This window comes from Aedes albopictus, chromosome 2 (assembly GCF_035046485.1).
Source record: "Aedes albopictus strain Foshan chromosome 2, AalbF5, whole genome shotgun sequence".
Taxonomy (NCBI): Eukaryota; Metazoa; Arthropoda; class Insecta; order Diptera; family Culicidae; genus Aedes; species Aedes albopictus.
The window spans coordinates 466,331,958-466,349,083 of NC_085137.1; the positions used below are offsets into that span (position 1 = coordinate 466,331,958).

The 17,126-nt window shown below is 41.6% G+C and overlaps 1 protein-coding gene across 1 annotated transcript in view; it reads left to right on the plus strand.

Annotated features, from left to right (window-relative positions):
* LOC109412780 (heparan sulfate 2-O-sulfotransferase pipe) overlaps positions 1-17,126 on the plus strand; it is an 848,881-nt gene that overhangs the window by 421,293 nt on the left and 410,462 nt on the right. Inside the window, exon 3 of the mRNA XM_062853998.1 lies at positions 12,934-13,091. Coding sequence (XP_062709982.1) covers positions 12,934-13,091 — 158 coding nt within the window. The remainder of the gene's footprint in view (positions 1-12,933; positions 13,092-17,126) is intronic.

The window sequence follows — 17,126 nt, forward strand, 5'->3', positions numbered from 1 at the left end:
TTGTTGCCAGAAAGTGGTTAACCGAATTACGCTGATTTTGTTTTATTTTTGAAGGATTGTTACAGACACATTTGGCGTGTCGTAAAAAATAATGTATACATGTTATAAGAAATATTTTAGCAAATTTCACAGAAATTTAAATTCATGGTTTTCTATAAATTTTCTGCAAATTCCTCTAAGAATGTGTTAAAAAAAATCTTAATTAAAATCTAGACAAAAACTCTCGCAGTAGCTTTGGAAAATATGAATAAATTGAAGGGTATTATGTTACATCCTTCCTTTAAAAATGCTCTAGAATATAAGACAACAGTACAAAAAATCTAGGAAATTATAAAGAAAAGGTGCTCGAAAGAAGTCATTTAAAGCTTACTTAAGTTTTGAAGTTTTTCCTTAATTTTTACTGAAAGTTCTTAATGGAACTTCAACGGAAATTAATTCAAAATGTTCACAATAGATTCGGTTAAGAATTAAAGGAGCAAAGGAGTTTACCTGACAAAAACCCATTTTCGAGTAAATAAGTTCTAAAGTTTTTCGCCAAATTTTCATACCATACAAATTGAATGGTTTTTCAAAATCAACCCAATTTTCGCCGGTGTAATTTGTCTAATCAACGTAAAAATAGTCTTTAAAAAAATCCTGAAACCTTGAAATCTGAAGAATTTTTTGGTATAATCAGCTCAAAATCGTCAAAATGGTCCCATACACCCCACGAAGTATGCTCACCTAAAGCTATGAAACAAATTCGTACCAACATTTATTTTCATTTTTTTACCAAATATTCGTGAACAAATTTTATAAAAAAAAATTTGGCAAAGGAGTTTTATTTTTTACATTTTTGTTTATCCTTCTTGAGGATTTTCGTTTTTTTCCTGTCCTTGGAAGTCAAAACTTTTTTTTTAATTTTTGACTGATATTTTGAACTGTTCTGTATATCTCAAAATGGTTGTTGGTGTCTTTAAAAGCGTATTTACTTTTTTTTCAAATCTTCTTCTTTTTTTTCCTTTGAGTTGGCAGTCTACCCGAGCAAAGTCTGATAGCAAATTGAAAACAAATTTTGACGTAGTGATATTGCAAAAATTTGATAACTCAAGTTGCTGTCGTTTTGGTCATTTTAACGATTAAAACATAAAAAAATGAGAGCAGAAAAATGTTCCTGTGACAGCAAATTGAAAATGATTCCTGCTATCGATGATAACAAATTGATAACTGTTCCTGTTATCGGCGCAAGGAAAATAAAAAAATCGATAAATGTAGAATTTTTCGGTTGATATCAGATCACAAATGCAATAATATAATTGCACTTATGATATATTACTAGAATTACTTCACATATTTACTAAAAGAATTAAAATTGTACAGGCACAAAATATTTAAAAAATTAAAAAAAAGAAAAAAAAGCGAATTTAAAAGAATTATCTTCCAGAAGTGTTGAATCGATTTTAGATGACAAATGATATTTTGATCAAAATAAAAAAGGATACAAGAGGGTGTAGGGGTAATAAAGTGACGAAGATTATAATCGGCAGTTATGTTCTCTTCGCCATGGAAGGGGTGGGGGGTTTGGGCTTCGTGGACCAACTTGCCTGAAATTAGGACACACAACTCAGCTTGGTTGGGAAGGACTCGATGCATACTCTGAGGTCAACAGGTTTAAAAAACACTCTTTGGCGAGCGTTCGTGCGAGACAGTCGCAACTTTTCGTTCGTCCGGTTTGTCTCCCGATACTATCCAGTTCGGTGGCTTTTTCCAGTGCTAGTTTTCCGAGTGATCAAGTGTTGAAGTGAAAATCCCTAGTGGGACGCGTGCGGTTGGCTAGGCCACAATTTTTGCCGCAAAAGTTCGTTTAGTTTGAGTAAAGTTCACGTTTTCATTTTATCACGTGGCGCATTGACCGATTATCGAGCACATCAGTGCAGCACCCCCCGCACACCGCGCCGCTCGCGCGGCCGTGATCGGCTTCTTCCAGTGAGTACCCAAGCTCATCGTCGTCGACAGCAGCAGCCCACCGAGAGAAGAGCAGAGAGCGTTCAACCGCCGCACACCAGCAGCTCGCTTCCTCCCTGTGCGGGCCATCCGATCGCTTGGACCTGTCGTCGTCGAGCCTGTGGCTAAACAGAGTGCACAAAGATAAGTACATAAAGTTACCTCTCGTTGTTCCCCCCTCTCCACTGACTCTTTGATTAGATTTAATTTGGTACATAAGCAGTTTTTTCTCACTTTTCCTGTAGCGTTAATTTTGTCCCTTGTTTTTTGATTATTTCTCGTCCCTGTGATAGTGATAGTTTAAGATTTTTGAGTGACCCGTGGTGGTAGTTAGCTACCACAATGGGCGATGATGATGATGGCGGGGGAACATCGTACCGCATCAACGAAGCTTCGTTATTGGCATCGGACTGCTCGAGCCAACAAGGCGATGTAAATGCTAATCCCTTTGTCTCCCTTCACCCTGGTGCTTCTGCAATGGACACCAACAGTAAATCTGTTACGACGTCCCCCCGCCTCAAGGCCTACCCTCCCGACTTTGGCGGGCCATATGTTGTTTTCTTCCGACCCAAAGGCAAACGTTTGAACACCGTTCAAATCAGCAAGGATCTGACTAAGCGGTATTCTTCCGTTGTCTCCATTGACATGGTCGGTACAGCTAAGCTTCGGGTGACAGTAGGCGACCGAAAACACGCTAATGAGATTGTGGCCTGCGATTTCGGGGAAGGTCGCCGACGCATCTTTGACCTGCGAAACGATCATGCAAGGCTGTGGTCGTTTCCATAACCCTTCTCTTCCTCCTGTCCAGATACTGGATTGCCGGCAACTGCATTCGGTGTCCCAGGAGGGCGAGAAGAAGGTTTACACACCATCTGAAGAATTTTCTGTGACCTTCTCCGGATCTGCATTACCAGATCTGCTGGTGATTGGCAAACTTCGGCTACCTGTGAGGCTGTATGTACCGAAGGTAATGAATTGCATCAATTGCAAGCAGCTGGGCCACACCGCCCAGTACTGCAGCAATAAACCTCGCTGTGCAACATGCGGGGAGAGACATGTGGACGGTGCGTGTAAAACGCCGCCCAAGTGTGTTTATTGTGGCAGCGACCGTCCACATGATCTGATTGATTGCCCAAGGTACATACAGCAGAAAAAACATCAAAAACGATCGTTGCAGCAGCGATCACGGCGAAGCTACGCCGAAATGCTGAAAAAAGCTGCCCCGACCGTTGAATCCCGTAACATCTACTCGTCTTTATCTCTCGATGATCAGGGCTCTGACTCTGAGGTCGGGGACGGGGTTCCCTTTGTTTTCAAGGGTGAAACGAGGAAACGGATGAGGCTTCAGAGACCCACCAAAAAACCTCGGAATCTGCCTAGCAGCGACCCCCAACCCACCATGACAAATTTGAAGAGTGGTAAGAAAGCCACAAAACGTTCCCCTCCGGGATTCAAAATCCAGGACGAACGAGACTTTCCATCACTCCCGGGAACATCTAAAATCCCAGATGTCCCACGTTTTTCGAATTCTCAACCGGAAAGACAGCATTCGGAGCACCAGGAGCAACCTCAGGGTGCGCCATTGTTTACGCTCTCTGGCATTGTAGACATCATCCTCAGCTTCTACAATGCTTCAGACTCCGTGAAGAACATTGTAAAAGGACTTCTTCCTTGCGTGACCCCTCTTTTGAAGCAGTTGGCTTCTAAAATGCCCCTCCTTGCGACAATCGTATCTTTCGATGGCTAATTTAACCACCGAGGTCGAAGATACGATTTCGGTTCTACACTGGAACTGTCGTAGTATTACACCGAAATTAGACGTTTTTAAATTTTTAGTTTACAATTTACAATGCGATGTTTTTGCACTATCCGAAACATGGCTGACACCTGATGTAACCTTACCTTTTCCCGATTATAATATCATTCGCCTTGATCGATCCGACTCTTACGGAGGGGTGCTTCTAGGGATCAAGAAGCAGCACTCATTTTACAGAGTCGATTTTCATCCGATGACAGGCATTGAAGCCGTCGCATGTGAGGTGACTATCCGAGGTAGAACCCTCAGTGTTGCCTCCATATATCTTCCACCGAGAACTGCAATATTTCGCAGGGATCTCGCCCACATCTGCTCGGTTATGCCCGAGCCTCGGCTGCTCATGGGAGATTTCAACTCCCATGGTACAGGCTGGGGGGAACTGTACGATGACAGCCGTTCAACGTTGATATATGACCTCTGCGACGACTTCAACATGACAATTTTGAATACCGGAGAAGTTACACGAGTGGCACCTCCAGCTCAAGATGGCAGCCCTAGAAACAGCCGATTAGACCTCTCAATCTGTTCGAGCTCACTATCGCTGGAGTGTACATGGAAGGTTATCCAGGATCCTCATGGTAGTGATCATCTGCCGATTGTTGTTTCTATTTCCAATGGGTCACATCAACCTCCATCTATCGACATCGCCTACGATCTCACCAAGCACATTGACTGGGAGAAGTAGGGGAGACTGGGGAGACTTGATCCCTTTTTCTTAATTTACCCGAAACTTTAAGAAAAAACACAAAACTAGATCCGATTTCCGTACAAAATGGCAGGTAAACATATATTGCAAGTTAATACACAACAGAAGGGCTTTAAATTATTGTTAAAGTTTTCAAAACTGTGTTTTTATGGAGGCATGTCTCATGATGTATTTTTCAAAAATGGGTGACACTTGATCCCCCTTTGAGCACATGGTTTATTTAAAGGGAAAATAATTCCAGAGTCTTCCTATTCATTTTCTTTTCGAGTTTTCTTGTATTTTCGATGAATTTGGAGTGTTTGAAATTGTAAGATTTCCTTAAATTTTTAAGGATATGCCGTATTTTCAAAATGGGGAGACTTGATCCCCCTTTTCTTGGTTTGTACTTAAGTTATAATTATCTGACACATTTTATCGTTGAATAGACTAGAATTCCAAGTAAATAGAGGCTTCCGAATAGAATTTTATTTTTCACATGTATAATGTGTATGTAATCCTCGAGGGATCAAGTCTCCCCATGCCACTGTTGTGTATACTAAGCTGAATTATTTAAAATATGTTAACAACAGCCTTATTTTGATAAATAAGTTCGAAAGTATTTTATTTAAACTATGTACTGTGAAATTTTGACACGATTTGGTTTAGTTTTCACAAAGTTATTGAGATTTTTCGGAATCGCCTAAAAGATTCCTGAAGGACTGAAAACAAACCATCAGCCGTTAAAAAATAATGCAATGTACAATCGAAATCACTTGTAGCCAAAACATAGTCGTTTGTCCAGGAGTAGTTTTGGAAAAATTATGCTAGAAGAAAAATGTTTTTGATTCCGAGCAAATATGGGGGGAACAAGTCTCCCCAGGGATCAAGTCTCCTCAGTCTCCCCTACGCAGAAGCAATTATCGACGGTGAACAATCGGTAGAAGTCCTTCCACCGCGGGAAGAGTATCAGTTTCTATCAGAACTGATCATCAGTAGTGCGCGTCAGGCACAACGTCGACCAGTGCCAGGTCCGTCGGTTCGCAGGAAACCCCCCAATCCGTGGTGGGATAGTGAGTGTACAGAAATATATCGCGAGAAATCCGCGGCGTTCAAAGAGTTTCGGAAACGCGGTTCGGTCGAAAACTTCAAGCGGTTCGCTTCTCTTGAAAGCAAGTTCAAGAACTTGATCAAGGCGAAGAAAAGCGGTTACTGGCGTCGGTTCGTCGAGGGTTTGTCGCGCGAGACTTCGATGAGAACTCTTTGGAACGTCGGTAGAAGAATGCGTAACGCGTCGTCGGTCAACGAGGATCGAGAAAGCTCTCCTCGATGGATCCTCAAGTTCGCAAAAAAAGTTTGTCCAGATTCCGTGCCCGTGGAGCGAATAATTCGTGATGTTTCCGACGATAGGGACGACATGGATAGGCCGTTTTCAATGATTGAATTCTCACTTGCTCTTCTTTCATGTAACAATTCCGCTCCAGGAATGGATCGAATCAAGTTCAACTTGCTTAAAAACCTCCCCGACGTCGCTAAGAGGCGCTTGTTGAACTTGTTCAATCAGTTCCTGGATAACAACATCGTTCCGGATGATTGGAGACAAGTGAGGGTGATAGCTGTTCAAAAACCCGGGAAACCCGCGTCGGATCATAATTCGTACCGTCCAATCGCGATGTTGTCTTGTCTACGGAAGCTGTTGGAGAAGATGATTCTCTTTCGACTGGACAAATGGGTTGAATCGAATGGCATGTTGTCAGACACACAGTTTGGTTTCCGCAGAGGCAAAGGTACGAACGACTGTCTTGCGTTGCTTTCTTCAGAAATTCAGCTTGCCTTTGCTCAAAAGCAGCAAATGGGCTCAGTGTTTTTGGATATTAAGGGTGCTTTTGATTCAGTTTGTGTCGATGTTCTTTCCGACAAACTACACGACTGTGGCCTTTCCCCAATTCTTAACAACTTTTTGTATAATTTGCTGTTTGAGAAGCAGATGAGTTTCGCTCATGGTGACTTGACAGTTTCACGAATTAGCTACATGGGCCTCCCCCAGGGTTCATGTCTAAGCCCCCTTCTTTACAACTTTTATGTTAGAGAAGATGATTGTCTCATGGAAAACTACACGTTAAGGCAGCTTGCGGATGACTGTGTTGTCTCTGTAACGGGATCAATAGCAGTCGATCTGCAAGGACCACTACAGGATACTTTGGACAATTTGTCTACTTGGGCTCTCAAGCTGGGTATCGAGTTCTCTCCGGAGAAAACTGAGATGGTTGTCTTTTCTAAAAAACACAAACCGGCAAAGTTTCCGCTCGTTCTGATGGGTAAGACAATCACTCATAGCATGTCTTCACAATACCTCGGCGTCTGGTTCGACTCCAAATGCACCTGGGGGAAGCACATTGTGTATCTGATACAGAAATGCCAAAAACGAATCAACTTTATGCGAACTATTACCGGAACATGGTGGGGAGCACACCCGGAAGATCTGATCAGGCTGTACCAAACAACCATTCTATCGGTTTTAGAATACGGTAGCTTCTGTTTTCAATCCGCGGCGAAAACACACTTGCTGAAGCTTCAACGGGTTCAGTACCGTTGCCTTCGGATCGCGTTAGGTTGCATGAACTCGACTCACACAATGAGTTTAGAGGTACTTGCTGGTGTACAGCCTCTGACAGACCGCTTTGCGGAGTTGTCGTTCCGGTTCCTCATCCGATGCGAGGTTGTGAATCCGTTGGTCATAGAAAACTTCGAAAAGCTGCTCGAACAGAATCCCCAAACTCGTTTTATGAGTGTGTACTACTGGTACATGACGCTGGAGGTAAGCCCATCTCCGGTTAACACCAATCGTGACAACTTCTCAGACTTCGACAGCTCCTCTGTGGATTTTGATCTCTCTATGAAGGATGAGATCACCGGTATACCGGAATCTTTTCGTTCCATAGGTATTCCACAAATTTTTGCAAGTAAGTTCGGGCATGTTAGCGGGGCCAGACAGTTCTTCACAGATGGTTCCAAAACCGATGATTCGACTGGATTCGGTGTCTACAACGAATTTCATAGCGCCACCTTTATGCTTCAAAAGCCATGTTCGGTATATATTGCTGAGCTAGCGGCTATATACTACACCTTAGAGTACATTCGCACTCTCCCACCTGAGCACTACTTCATTTTTACCGACAGTCTAAGCTCTCTGGAGGCTGTTCGGTCAATGAAACCGATGAAGCACTCAGCGTACTTCCTGAAAGGAATACGCCAAGTCTTGAGTGCTTTGTCCAAACGCTCATACATCATCACCATAGCTTGGGTCCCTTCACATTGCTCAATTCCGGGCAATGAGAAAGCGGACTCTCTGGCTAAGGTGGGCGCTAGCGAAGGCGATATTTATGAGCGTCTAATCGCCTTCGACGAATTTTTTGAATTGGCCCGTCAGGAGACCTTGATCAGCTGGCAACACAAATGGAGAGATGGAGAGATGGGTAGATGGTTGCACTCCATCATTCCACAGGTGTCGAAGAAGCCATGGTTCAAAGGGTTGGATTTGAGCCGCGATTTCATTCGTGTAATGTGTCGGTTGATGTCCAACCACTATTTGTTGAACGCACATACCTTCCGTGTTGGGCTCTCAGAAAGCAATCTCTGTGTCTGTGGCGTGGCTTACCAGGATATCGAACATGTCGTGTGGGGATGCAATGAGTATCGTGAGGTCAGATCTGAGCTACATGAAATTCTCCGGGTCCGAGGAAAACAACAGAAACCCGTTAGAGAAGTGTTGGCAGGACTTGATTTGGAATACATGAACCTGATTTACCAGTTTTTGAAACGTGTTGATGTCAGAGTTTGATGTAGTACGTTCCTTGTTTTCGTTTTCCGCCTTTTGGTTTTGTTGTTCGCCCTGTCTGTCGTCACCCCCTTCCGTTTGTCCTCTTCTTGTCGTTTTCTACCGATAAAGTCCTTTCTTTTTGGTTCCGTTACAGATATGGACAATTTGTCCCATCAAAGTTTTAGTATAAGTTAGCAAATAATTTAGTTTTAAACCCATAAATCCGTCCTTCCCATTTTTTTTTTCTTCAATCCTTAACCTCGAAACAGCCGCGAGTACTTCGGCTTCCCAAACTAACATAGTTTTAAGGCAGTAATAAATTGTAAAATGTATAACCATTGTAAAAAAAAACAAAAGATTTCGGCTCAGTTATGCCCATGTGGCGCCCGAGCCTTCCAAATAATCGAATAAGTAAAAAAAAAAACAGGTTTAAAAAAAACCAAAGACGGGCTTGTGGGTCTAGTTACTACCGCTTCTGATTCGTATGCAGAAGGTCCTGGGTTCAATCCCTGGTCCTTTCCTTTCCTCTTACTTTGGATCTTTCCATATACTTTCTCCTCCTCTCTACAAATACAACACATGAAAACACATTAATCTTTCGTCTTACACCTGGCATCCACGCACCAATGTGTGAACCCTTTGCGGACGCAGAGGTATATTCGATCCGGTGTGGATACAAACGATTGCATTCATCACTTCATTTCCCTTCCCCACATTGACCTGCAACCTGACGTGGCAGGCGCCATTGCCACCTAAAAATAGAAGATCACCAACAGTCATACACTGAAGTTGTCTGCTAGCCTTCGGCAGATATCTTATTAGTTCCTTGTGCGAGTGCAGCTGGTCTGGCGATACTGGAGTAGCATCCACGGGCGATCAATCAAGCTTGAGCTAAAGAGGCTTACCGTGACTATGATTACAGTCCAACGGCCCAACTGATAGCGCAATCCCAAAACAAAAACAATACAAGAGGACCTTGTGGTGTCCTTGAACGATCGGAATAACAAAAAAAAAAAGGTTTTATTTTGCGTCCGGGATCGATATTTCTAAAAAAAATCACTGTTTTTACGCCATAAGAATGAATAAAAATCATTGCACCAATATGACATTTTTTTATGAAAAATATTGACCGTTCAAGGACGGTACATAAATAGCGAACACTACAAAAATTGGTTTTAATCGGTAGAGAAGTGATTCCGTTTTTGGGAAAATACGTTTCCGAAATGATTGCGTTTTAACTTTCGCGGCCATAAGGGAGCGAGGCGCAAAACGTTATATTTTTGCTCCTACTGCTGGGATCTTTATGAAAACTTGACAAAGCATTATTAAGAACACATACTTTAAGATAATTAATGATAAAGTCTCACTTATAAAGCTCATTTTTTGTGCATTTCCAAACATTTTTATAAAATTTGAATAGATATTTTGAAAAGTTTCTGAACATGACTTATTGTTTAATTTTTGTGCAAAATACCGGTGAAAATTATATGCATTAGAAAATATGTAAATAAATAAATTTGATAACAAACATAAGCTTACCCAAGCAACACACATGTTACATAAAAGTTACGACAGCGCAAGTTTTAGTTGTATAGAAGATAATTTGACGTGATTCTAACATTATGTTGGAAAAACGTAAAATAAACTTCTTTACAACCAAAACATTTATATAACATGTGAGTTGCTTGGGTACTTTTTCTAGTGCTTGCCAAGGCCGCCATGGAACCATCCAACGGCTCTGATTGCATATATACCATTAGAATGAACGGTGTCAGGCCATTCGGCCGAAGGTCATTTGGTCGAATGGTCATCAGGCCGAATGGTCATTGGGTCTTCTTCTTGCCGTTACGTCCCCACTGTGACAAAGCCTGCTTCTCCACAGGTATTAACTGAGAGCTTCTTCTGCAAATGACCATTTTGCATGTGAGTATCGTGTGACAGGCACGAAGATACTTTATTCACAGACAAACAGACGTAACTTTTAGAGGAAATTCATCAAAAACTTTTGCCCGGTGTCATTTTCATGAGCACACTGCCACCTGTTGGTAGAACCGCGCGCGACACTGTCGGCCATGATGGATTTCGATTTGACGTTTTGTTGACACGCACACTACTACACAAATTGCCTGTAATTTTCGTTTGCATCATTCAGCAACGTGTACACTGGCAAACGTCAAAGCGATCGGACACTAGCGCATCTGGTGGAACGATCGCGCAAATCAAATGAATTTTGAATTGATCGTTAAATGCATGTACCAAGCCGTTTTGAAGAGTGTTACGTCTGTTTGTCTGTGCTTTATTGATGCTAATATGCTGATATTTTACCTATGAATTTTTCCTTCTTTTAAATATAGGCTGTTCTTTCTAGTATCATTGCTAAAATAGTTTTTGGCGCTGAAACTGCTGATATTCAATTCATAAATTTTTCCTTCTTTAAAACATAGGCTATTCTTTCTAGTTTCATTGTTAAACTATTTTTTGGCAAAAAATGTTGGAAAAGGTAAAAACAACGGCTAACTTTCAATTCGGCCTAATGACCCAGCATCAGAATGAACTTTGCCATCCACATGACTCACGCACATTCAACGGGGCGCTAAGTACCTCCGTACCCCCATTTAAGATTACAATTGATAACCTGCCTCGTGCGTGCCCTCTTAAAACAATCGCTCAACTCTACTTTCATTCACGAATCCTTCTTTTCCATTAGCCAACGCGAGATAAAAGTCGAACATTGAAGAAAAACGAACGAAACGTTAGTAGGGTAGATGTGCCGATTTTGAACCGCGTTCCTAATTTTGAAGATTCGGAGTATTGTTCGTCTCTATGTCGTGATCGCTATTCCTGTGCGGTGAGGTCAACACGACGTGATCAATGGCTATGGTGTTCCAATCATTGTTGACTCCCTGAGACAACCTCCACTATAACCGGTAACTTCCCGGTAACTACTGTGAAGATGTAAATGTATGTATATTTCTAGTAGCTTTAGTGATCGAGCTTACATTCCTTTCTTTCCCAAAGGCTCTTTAAGAGAGGCCGATGCAGATATTGATACTCAGTTTGAATTACGAAACGGATTTTTCTGTGTATAAAGCATAGATAGTCCTTTAAGTATTAATTCTTACGCCAGTTGAGATCAAATTTGGGCAAGTTATAAGACAATTTGTAAAATTAGAAATTTCCTAATTTTGCCAATTTTTTCCGGACAATATTGATACCTGAACCCTATCTACGCCGCAGCCGCCGTCAAGATAAGATGCTCACTTGCACGTCAAGTTTAGGGTTTTAGACTTTGGCGTGCTCGGATGAAAAGTTTTCCGCTCCTTGTGCGCCTCCTCTCTTGGCGTTATCAACGCCTCCGAATCGCACGAACATGCCCCTATCTAACAGCAGTCATCTCAAAGTGCACAAGACAAACCGTGCCGTGGCGGCGGGAGCATGGTAGCATGGTAGGTAGGCCAATCTTGGTAACGCGATCCCATCAACCAACTGCGAACGAAGGGGAAGACCTCGGCTTGTCTTAACTTTCGTCGCCGGCACAGCCACAGCCGCAGCAGTTCGGCATTATCACAACAGTCAGTTAGTGGAAACTGAAGTATGACGTGAGGCTTTCTTCGACGCGACGACAACGACGAAGACAACGGGAAGTGTGCGTGTTTGGATGGAACGAAACACTAACCGTGGCGAAAACCAGACGTGGTGGAGTTCAAGTTTATGGCTCACTATCTTCGGTGCGAATGGCTTGTCTACACTACACACATTTAGATATGGTTGAGTAGAGTGGAACGTCGGCAACGAGTACGCGATGACGTTGAAGGTTCAAGTTCCGAACTGTCTACAGGCGCTAGTGTGGTAGGGCAGTGAGACACGCCCCCATACTCACGAGCTTGGTCACTTTGGAGGGGTAGGATGATGAAGATTGTGGCTTAAATTTTGGTGGATAGATAGTTGTTTGGACCCAAATAACCGATGCGGTAAGTGCAAGGAAGACAAGCTGAGGGTGACGGCTTTGATTCCCGGTCGGTCCAGGAGCTTTTCGTAAAGGAAATTTCCTTGACTTCCTCGACATACTCTACATTATGCCTTCGTGTCTACGTGCATTATGTGTTACATAAACTATCAGGTCTTGTGGACTTACGAGATAAACACATATCGTCACAACACAATTTCTTGTATCTCTTTTAGTATTACTGCCTGAAATGAATTTCTATTGAACTTTTTTTTTCTGCAAGCTGAAATCACCCACTAGAAAACCCCTTCCTCAGTTAGCATGGTCATGTTTCATTCAATTAGTAAATTGCTACCGTGTACACCAACTGCACCGGCAGCCAACAGCATTGTCATCCACCGTCGTCGAGGTTCATCATCGTCATGGACCAGAATTTTATTTAATTTCCTCCGCTACGCTAGTTAGACCATGAAGTAAGCTTGTCACCAAACCGCATGAAGGGATACAAACCACCCACGGCACCCTTCCCATCAGTCTCCTACCTACCCCACACAAAGTCATCTCATTATTAGTTTTTCTACCCATTATGATTAGTATTAACTCTCCCCCAACCCTTCTCTTCTCTTCTCTCCCCCGCCCGCTGCGATGCACTCCGTGTTGCACCACTGCGCGTTGCGTTTTTCCAGATATGCAGAATTCGTGGCCCTGATTGCGATCTCGTGCACCCTGTTCCTGTTTCTGCACACCCAGAGCCTGACGACGCGGCTCCGCGAAATGGAAGATAAATTGCAGCCATCGTCATTAATGTCAAGCAGCGGTTTGAGTGGTAATTCAATTAGTCAAGGTAGGTACCCGAACCAACTGAACACCGAACGGCGAAGACTTGCTTAAGCTTCGTGTCTCTCTATCAGCAGCTTATCGCTCTGTTCATTGCTATACCGATGATGCGATGCAATGTCACGCTGCTGCAGCGCTGGTTGGATGCAGGCTGGACTGTTTTTTAATCCTAGTTTGCGCGGCGACTAACTATAATGATGGGTATTATCTGGTACTTTCGCGGCGATTAAGGCGAAACTGGACGCATTTCATCATTTTTTTTTTTTGGTTTTTGATATTTTATTAAATAACGAAGCAATATTTTCAAAATCGGTTCTCATACACAGTTAGATGAAGGACCGAGCTATATCCTGAATTTTTCAGGTGTAAAACTTTTACCAATTTTTCAAAAACCATATTTTTTTTAAATTTCATTCAAAAATGGATTCTTTAAAACAAAAAAAAACATTTTCCACCTGAAAAAAAAAATCAGGAGAAGACTTGATGCTTCTTTCAACTGTGTACGAAAACCGATTTTGAAAATATTGCATCGTTGTTTGATAAAAAATAAAAAACCAAGAAGTGAGGAAATGCTTCCAGTTTCACCTTAAATGCAGCTGACAGAATCGGCGACAGCGGTGATATTGTACATGTTCTGGGCGTGTTTGAATTATCTTATAACATTTGGGAATATGTAGACTCTGCGTTCATAAACTACGTTAACTTTTAACACTCCACAAAAAAAAAGAAATGGCTATGCATGAGAAAAAGCTAGGGATTTTAAAATTGATTGGCAAGCACGCATTCGGAGATTTTTCTGTGATTTTTTCAGGAATTCGAGATTTTTTTTTTCAGAAAATTCATAGTTGCCTTTAGAATTTTCTCCAAAGTTTCTAGAAATTATTTCTTAAATTAATTCAAGAACTCCACGATAAGAGAGGATACTTAAGTTTCTTCAGAAATTGCCCCATGGATGGGGCTCCTTTCAAAAAGTCTTACAATAATTGCTTTTGAAAGTTCTTTTAAACATCTTCCATGCATTTCTCAAGAAATTCCTTTGAATCTCTTTCAGAATTTTCTCTAGATGATCCTTTTGATATTTCTCAGAGAACTTCACTAGAAAAACATCTATGGGTTTCCTCTGAAGATCCTCCATAATCTCTCATAATCTGAAATTAATGTTTTCCCAAAATATGCTCCAAGGAGAATATTCCACAGCACTCCAATTCGAGAATATTCCCCATTCTCCTTTAGCAATTTTTGCAAAGTTTCCTAAAGATTCCTTCGGAAAATCTTCTAAGATTTTTTAATAAAATTGTCCAAGGATTAGCTTAGCTTAGCTTAGCTAAGCTTAGCTTAGACTGACTGCACATATCTATGGTTGCTACTCCGTGATTGACCCGAGCCATTGACAGTTGCACAATGAATCAACTGAATAATTGACTGGGAGTGGTCAACATTCTCACTGTGCACGCTTCAGAGACTTTCTTTAATGGTGCAATAACGGCGCCGGCCACGTCCTTGCAGTCAGGCTGGGAGAGGGAAGGAATGTTTTTTTTTTTTCCTCCCCTGTTGGGGAAATTAAGCCACTGCGTCCAATAGGCTGAACTTTTGTGGCATGTCCCGTTTTGATATTCGCATCTAGCCAGCTAATTACCATGTGTCAAGTAAACAGCTACTGCCACGACGCGTCGTCTCCCAGTCAGGTGCAATGGAATTGATAAACTCCAAGACCTTCCCAGGTTTTGCAGACCAGATCTCACTGGGTTGCAAGCAACCACTATTTAGAAATCTTTGCCTGCGCGTGTATAAAGCACCACAACTGCAAAGCAGATGTTCCGAGGTTTCACGTTCCGTATTACAGAAACGACAGATATCACTCTGAATATGGCCAATATTTTTCAAGTGATACCTGCTCGGGCAGTGTCCAGTTACTAGGCCAGTGTATGTACATAGAGCTCTCTTGTTGAGCTCTAAGAGCTTTTTGGTTTTATAAGCATTTGGTGTTATAAATCGTTTTGACTGATTGCAATTTTTGACGTCCATCCAATTGGATATCACCCTCTGCTCAGCCCAGCGTTTCAGGTCCATTTTAATTGTACAGTTTGATATACCACAGAATGGTAGGAATGTTAGTAGCAACCTTTGTTGTGAAAGACCGCGTTTACCGCTGCGACTCCACCAAAGGCTGCAGGATGGAATGTTTGTAATTGGGAGGGTATCGTTGGGTCTGGATTCACTTTGATAAGTAATGTGACCTTTTGGAGTTGAATCATCCCAGCCAACACAAAGTCTTATATGATGTTGAATAGAATGCTAAAGTGGAGGCCATATGCATACATGCTTCTATTTAACCGCGTGTAAAGAGTACGTATATCGCCTCCACTTCTGCATCCTATTCAACATCATATGCGATCGTGTGTTGACTGGGATGACATGCAGAGTCTAACCACCGCGCAAAACACATTCCCGACGCACGAACACACTCACCTTCACGACGAAATCCATCCGGCGACTCTCAATAAAATTGTCCAAGGATTACTTAAAAACATCCTCTATGGGTTTCTTCCAAATTGCTGCATGGATTCCTTCAGAAATTACTCCAGAAATTACTTCTGTCTTAAAAACCACACTATAGTTTTCATTTCCAGAAGCTCTTCCAGCGACTTCTTCCAAAACACTTCCAGGGATTTTTAAAAGAAAATTCTTCAGTGCCTTTTCCAAATCTTCCAAATATAGGATTTTTTTGGAAACAATTTCCAAAAAAAAACCAGAATGATTTATTTTAGGAAGATTTTCATGGGTTCCTACTCTACTAGGGATAAAAAAAATGAAAATTCTGCAGAGGCTACTTTAGAAATTCTTTACAAGCAAATATTCCAGAGACTCGTTCAAAAATTCATACCTGTATTTCTTCAAGAAGCCCACCAGAGATGTTCTCAGGAATTGCTGGATAGATTTTAAAGAAAGTTGCCATAGGAATGTACAGAAACTTATCCAGGGAATCATTCATAAATTACTGCAGGAATTTCTCCAGAAAATCTTTAATAATAATGATAAGACTTCCAGTGTATCAGGCAGGAATTCCTTCAGGATTTCCTCCTGAAATTGCTTCATGTATATCTCCAGAAATTTCTCCACGATTTTTTTAGTATTTTATTCAGAAATATTTTTTAATTGTATTTATTTTGTAAAGAATTCTTCTATAAACATAGCAAGAATGTTTTTGATTGATCTCTAAGAAGCTTATCTATACGTTTCCCGTGAAATTTCTACAGAAGCTCCTTTGGAAATACGTATACAGATTGCCTCAGGAATACTTTCAGGACATCTTCCAAGAATTTTACCAAAGGATTTGTTTTTGGAATTTTCTTAAAATTTCTCACATTTTTTTTAGGAATTTCACCAACGTTTTGTTGTGAAGTATCGCCGGAAATTTCGACATAAATTCCTCCTTAGGTTAGACCTGTGCACCGCCACGCCGCCGCCACCGACAATTTTTGTCCCACGCGGACGCCGACCGATGTATCGAGGGCGCGCCATACCATACAAAAATTTCATTTTTCACACCGATGATCAGTGCGCAAACAAAATGAAGCTTACATAGTTGAGATGATAAAAATCTCACGATCACTGTCATAAGAGTTTGACTACAATGAGAACTCTTAGAATTGTTTTTTTTATTAGTTTTTATAAACTATTCATCATTTACATCTCTCCCGAAGTTTCTTCAGAGATTCTTCCGAAAGGATTCAATAATACTTCCAGGAAATCCACCTGGGATTCCTCCAGAAAATTCTTCAGAGATGACTCCAGGAGTTTCATTATTGATTTTTTCCAGAAGATCTCTCATGCAGATCTCGACAGGAGTATTTTCAGGAAAAACTCCCAAGAATTCTTTCAGAAATTCTTTCAGGAGAATTCAGGGATGCCTCCTAGAGAGACATGAGAAATTCATCCAGAAGATCCTTCAGGGATTCTCATAGGAGGTCCTTCAGAGATTAGTCTGAGAAATCCTTCGTGGATTTCTTCAGGAATTCCTACCGGAGTTTCTTTAGGAACT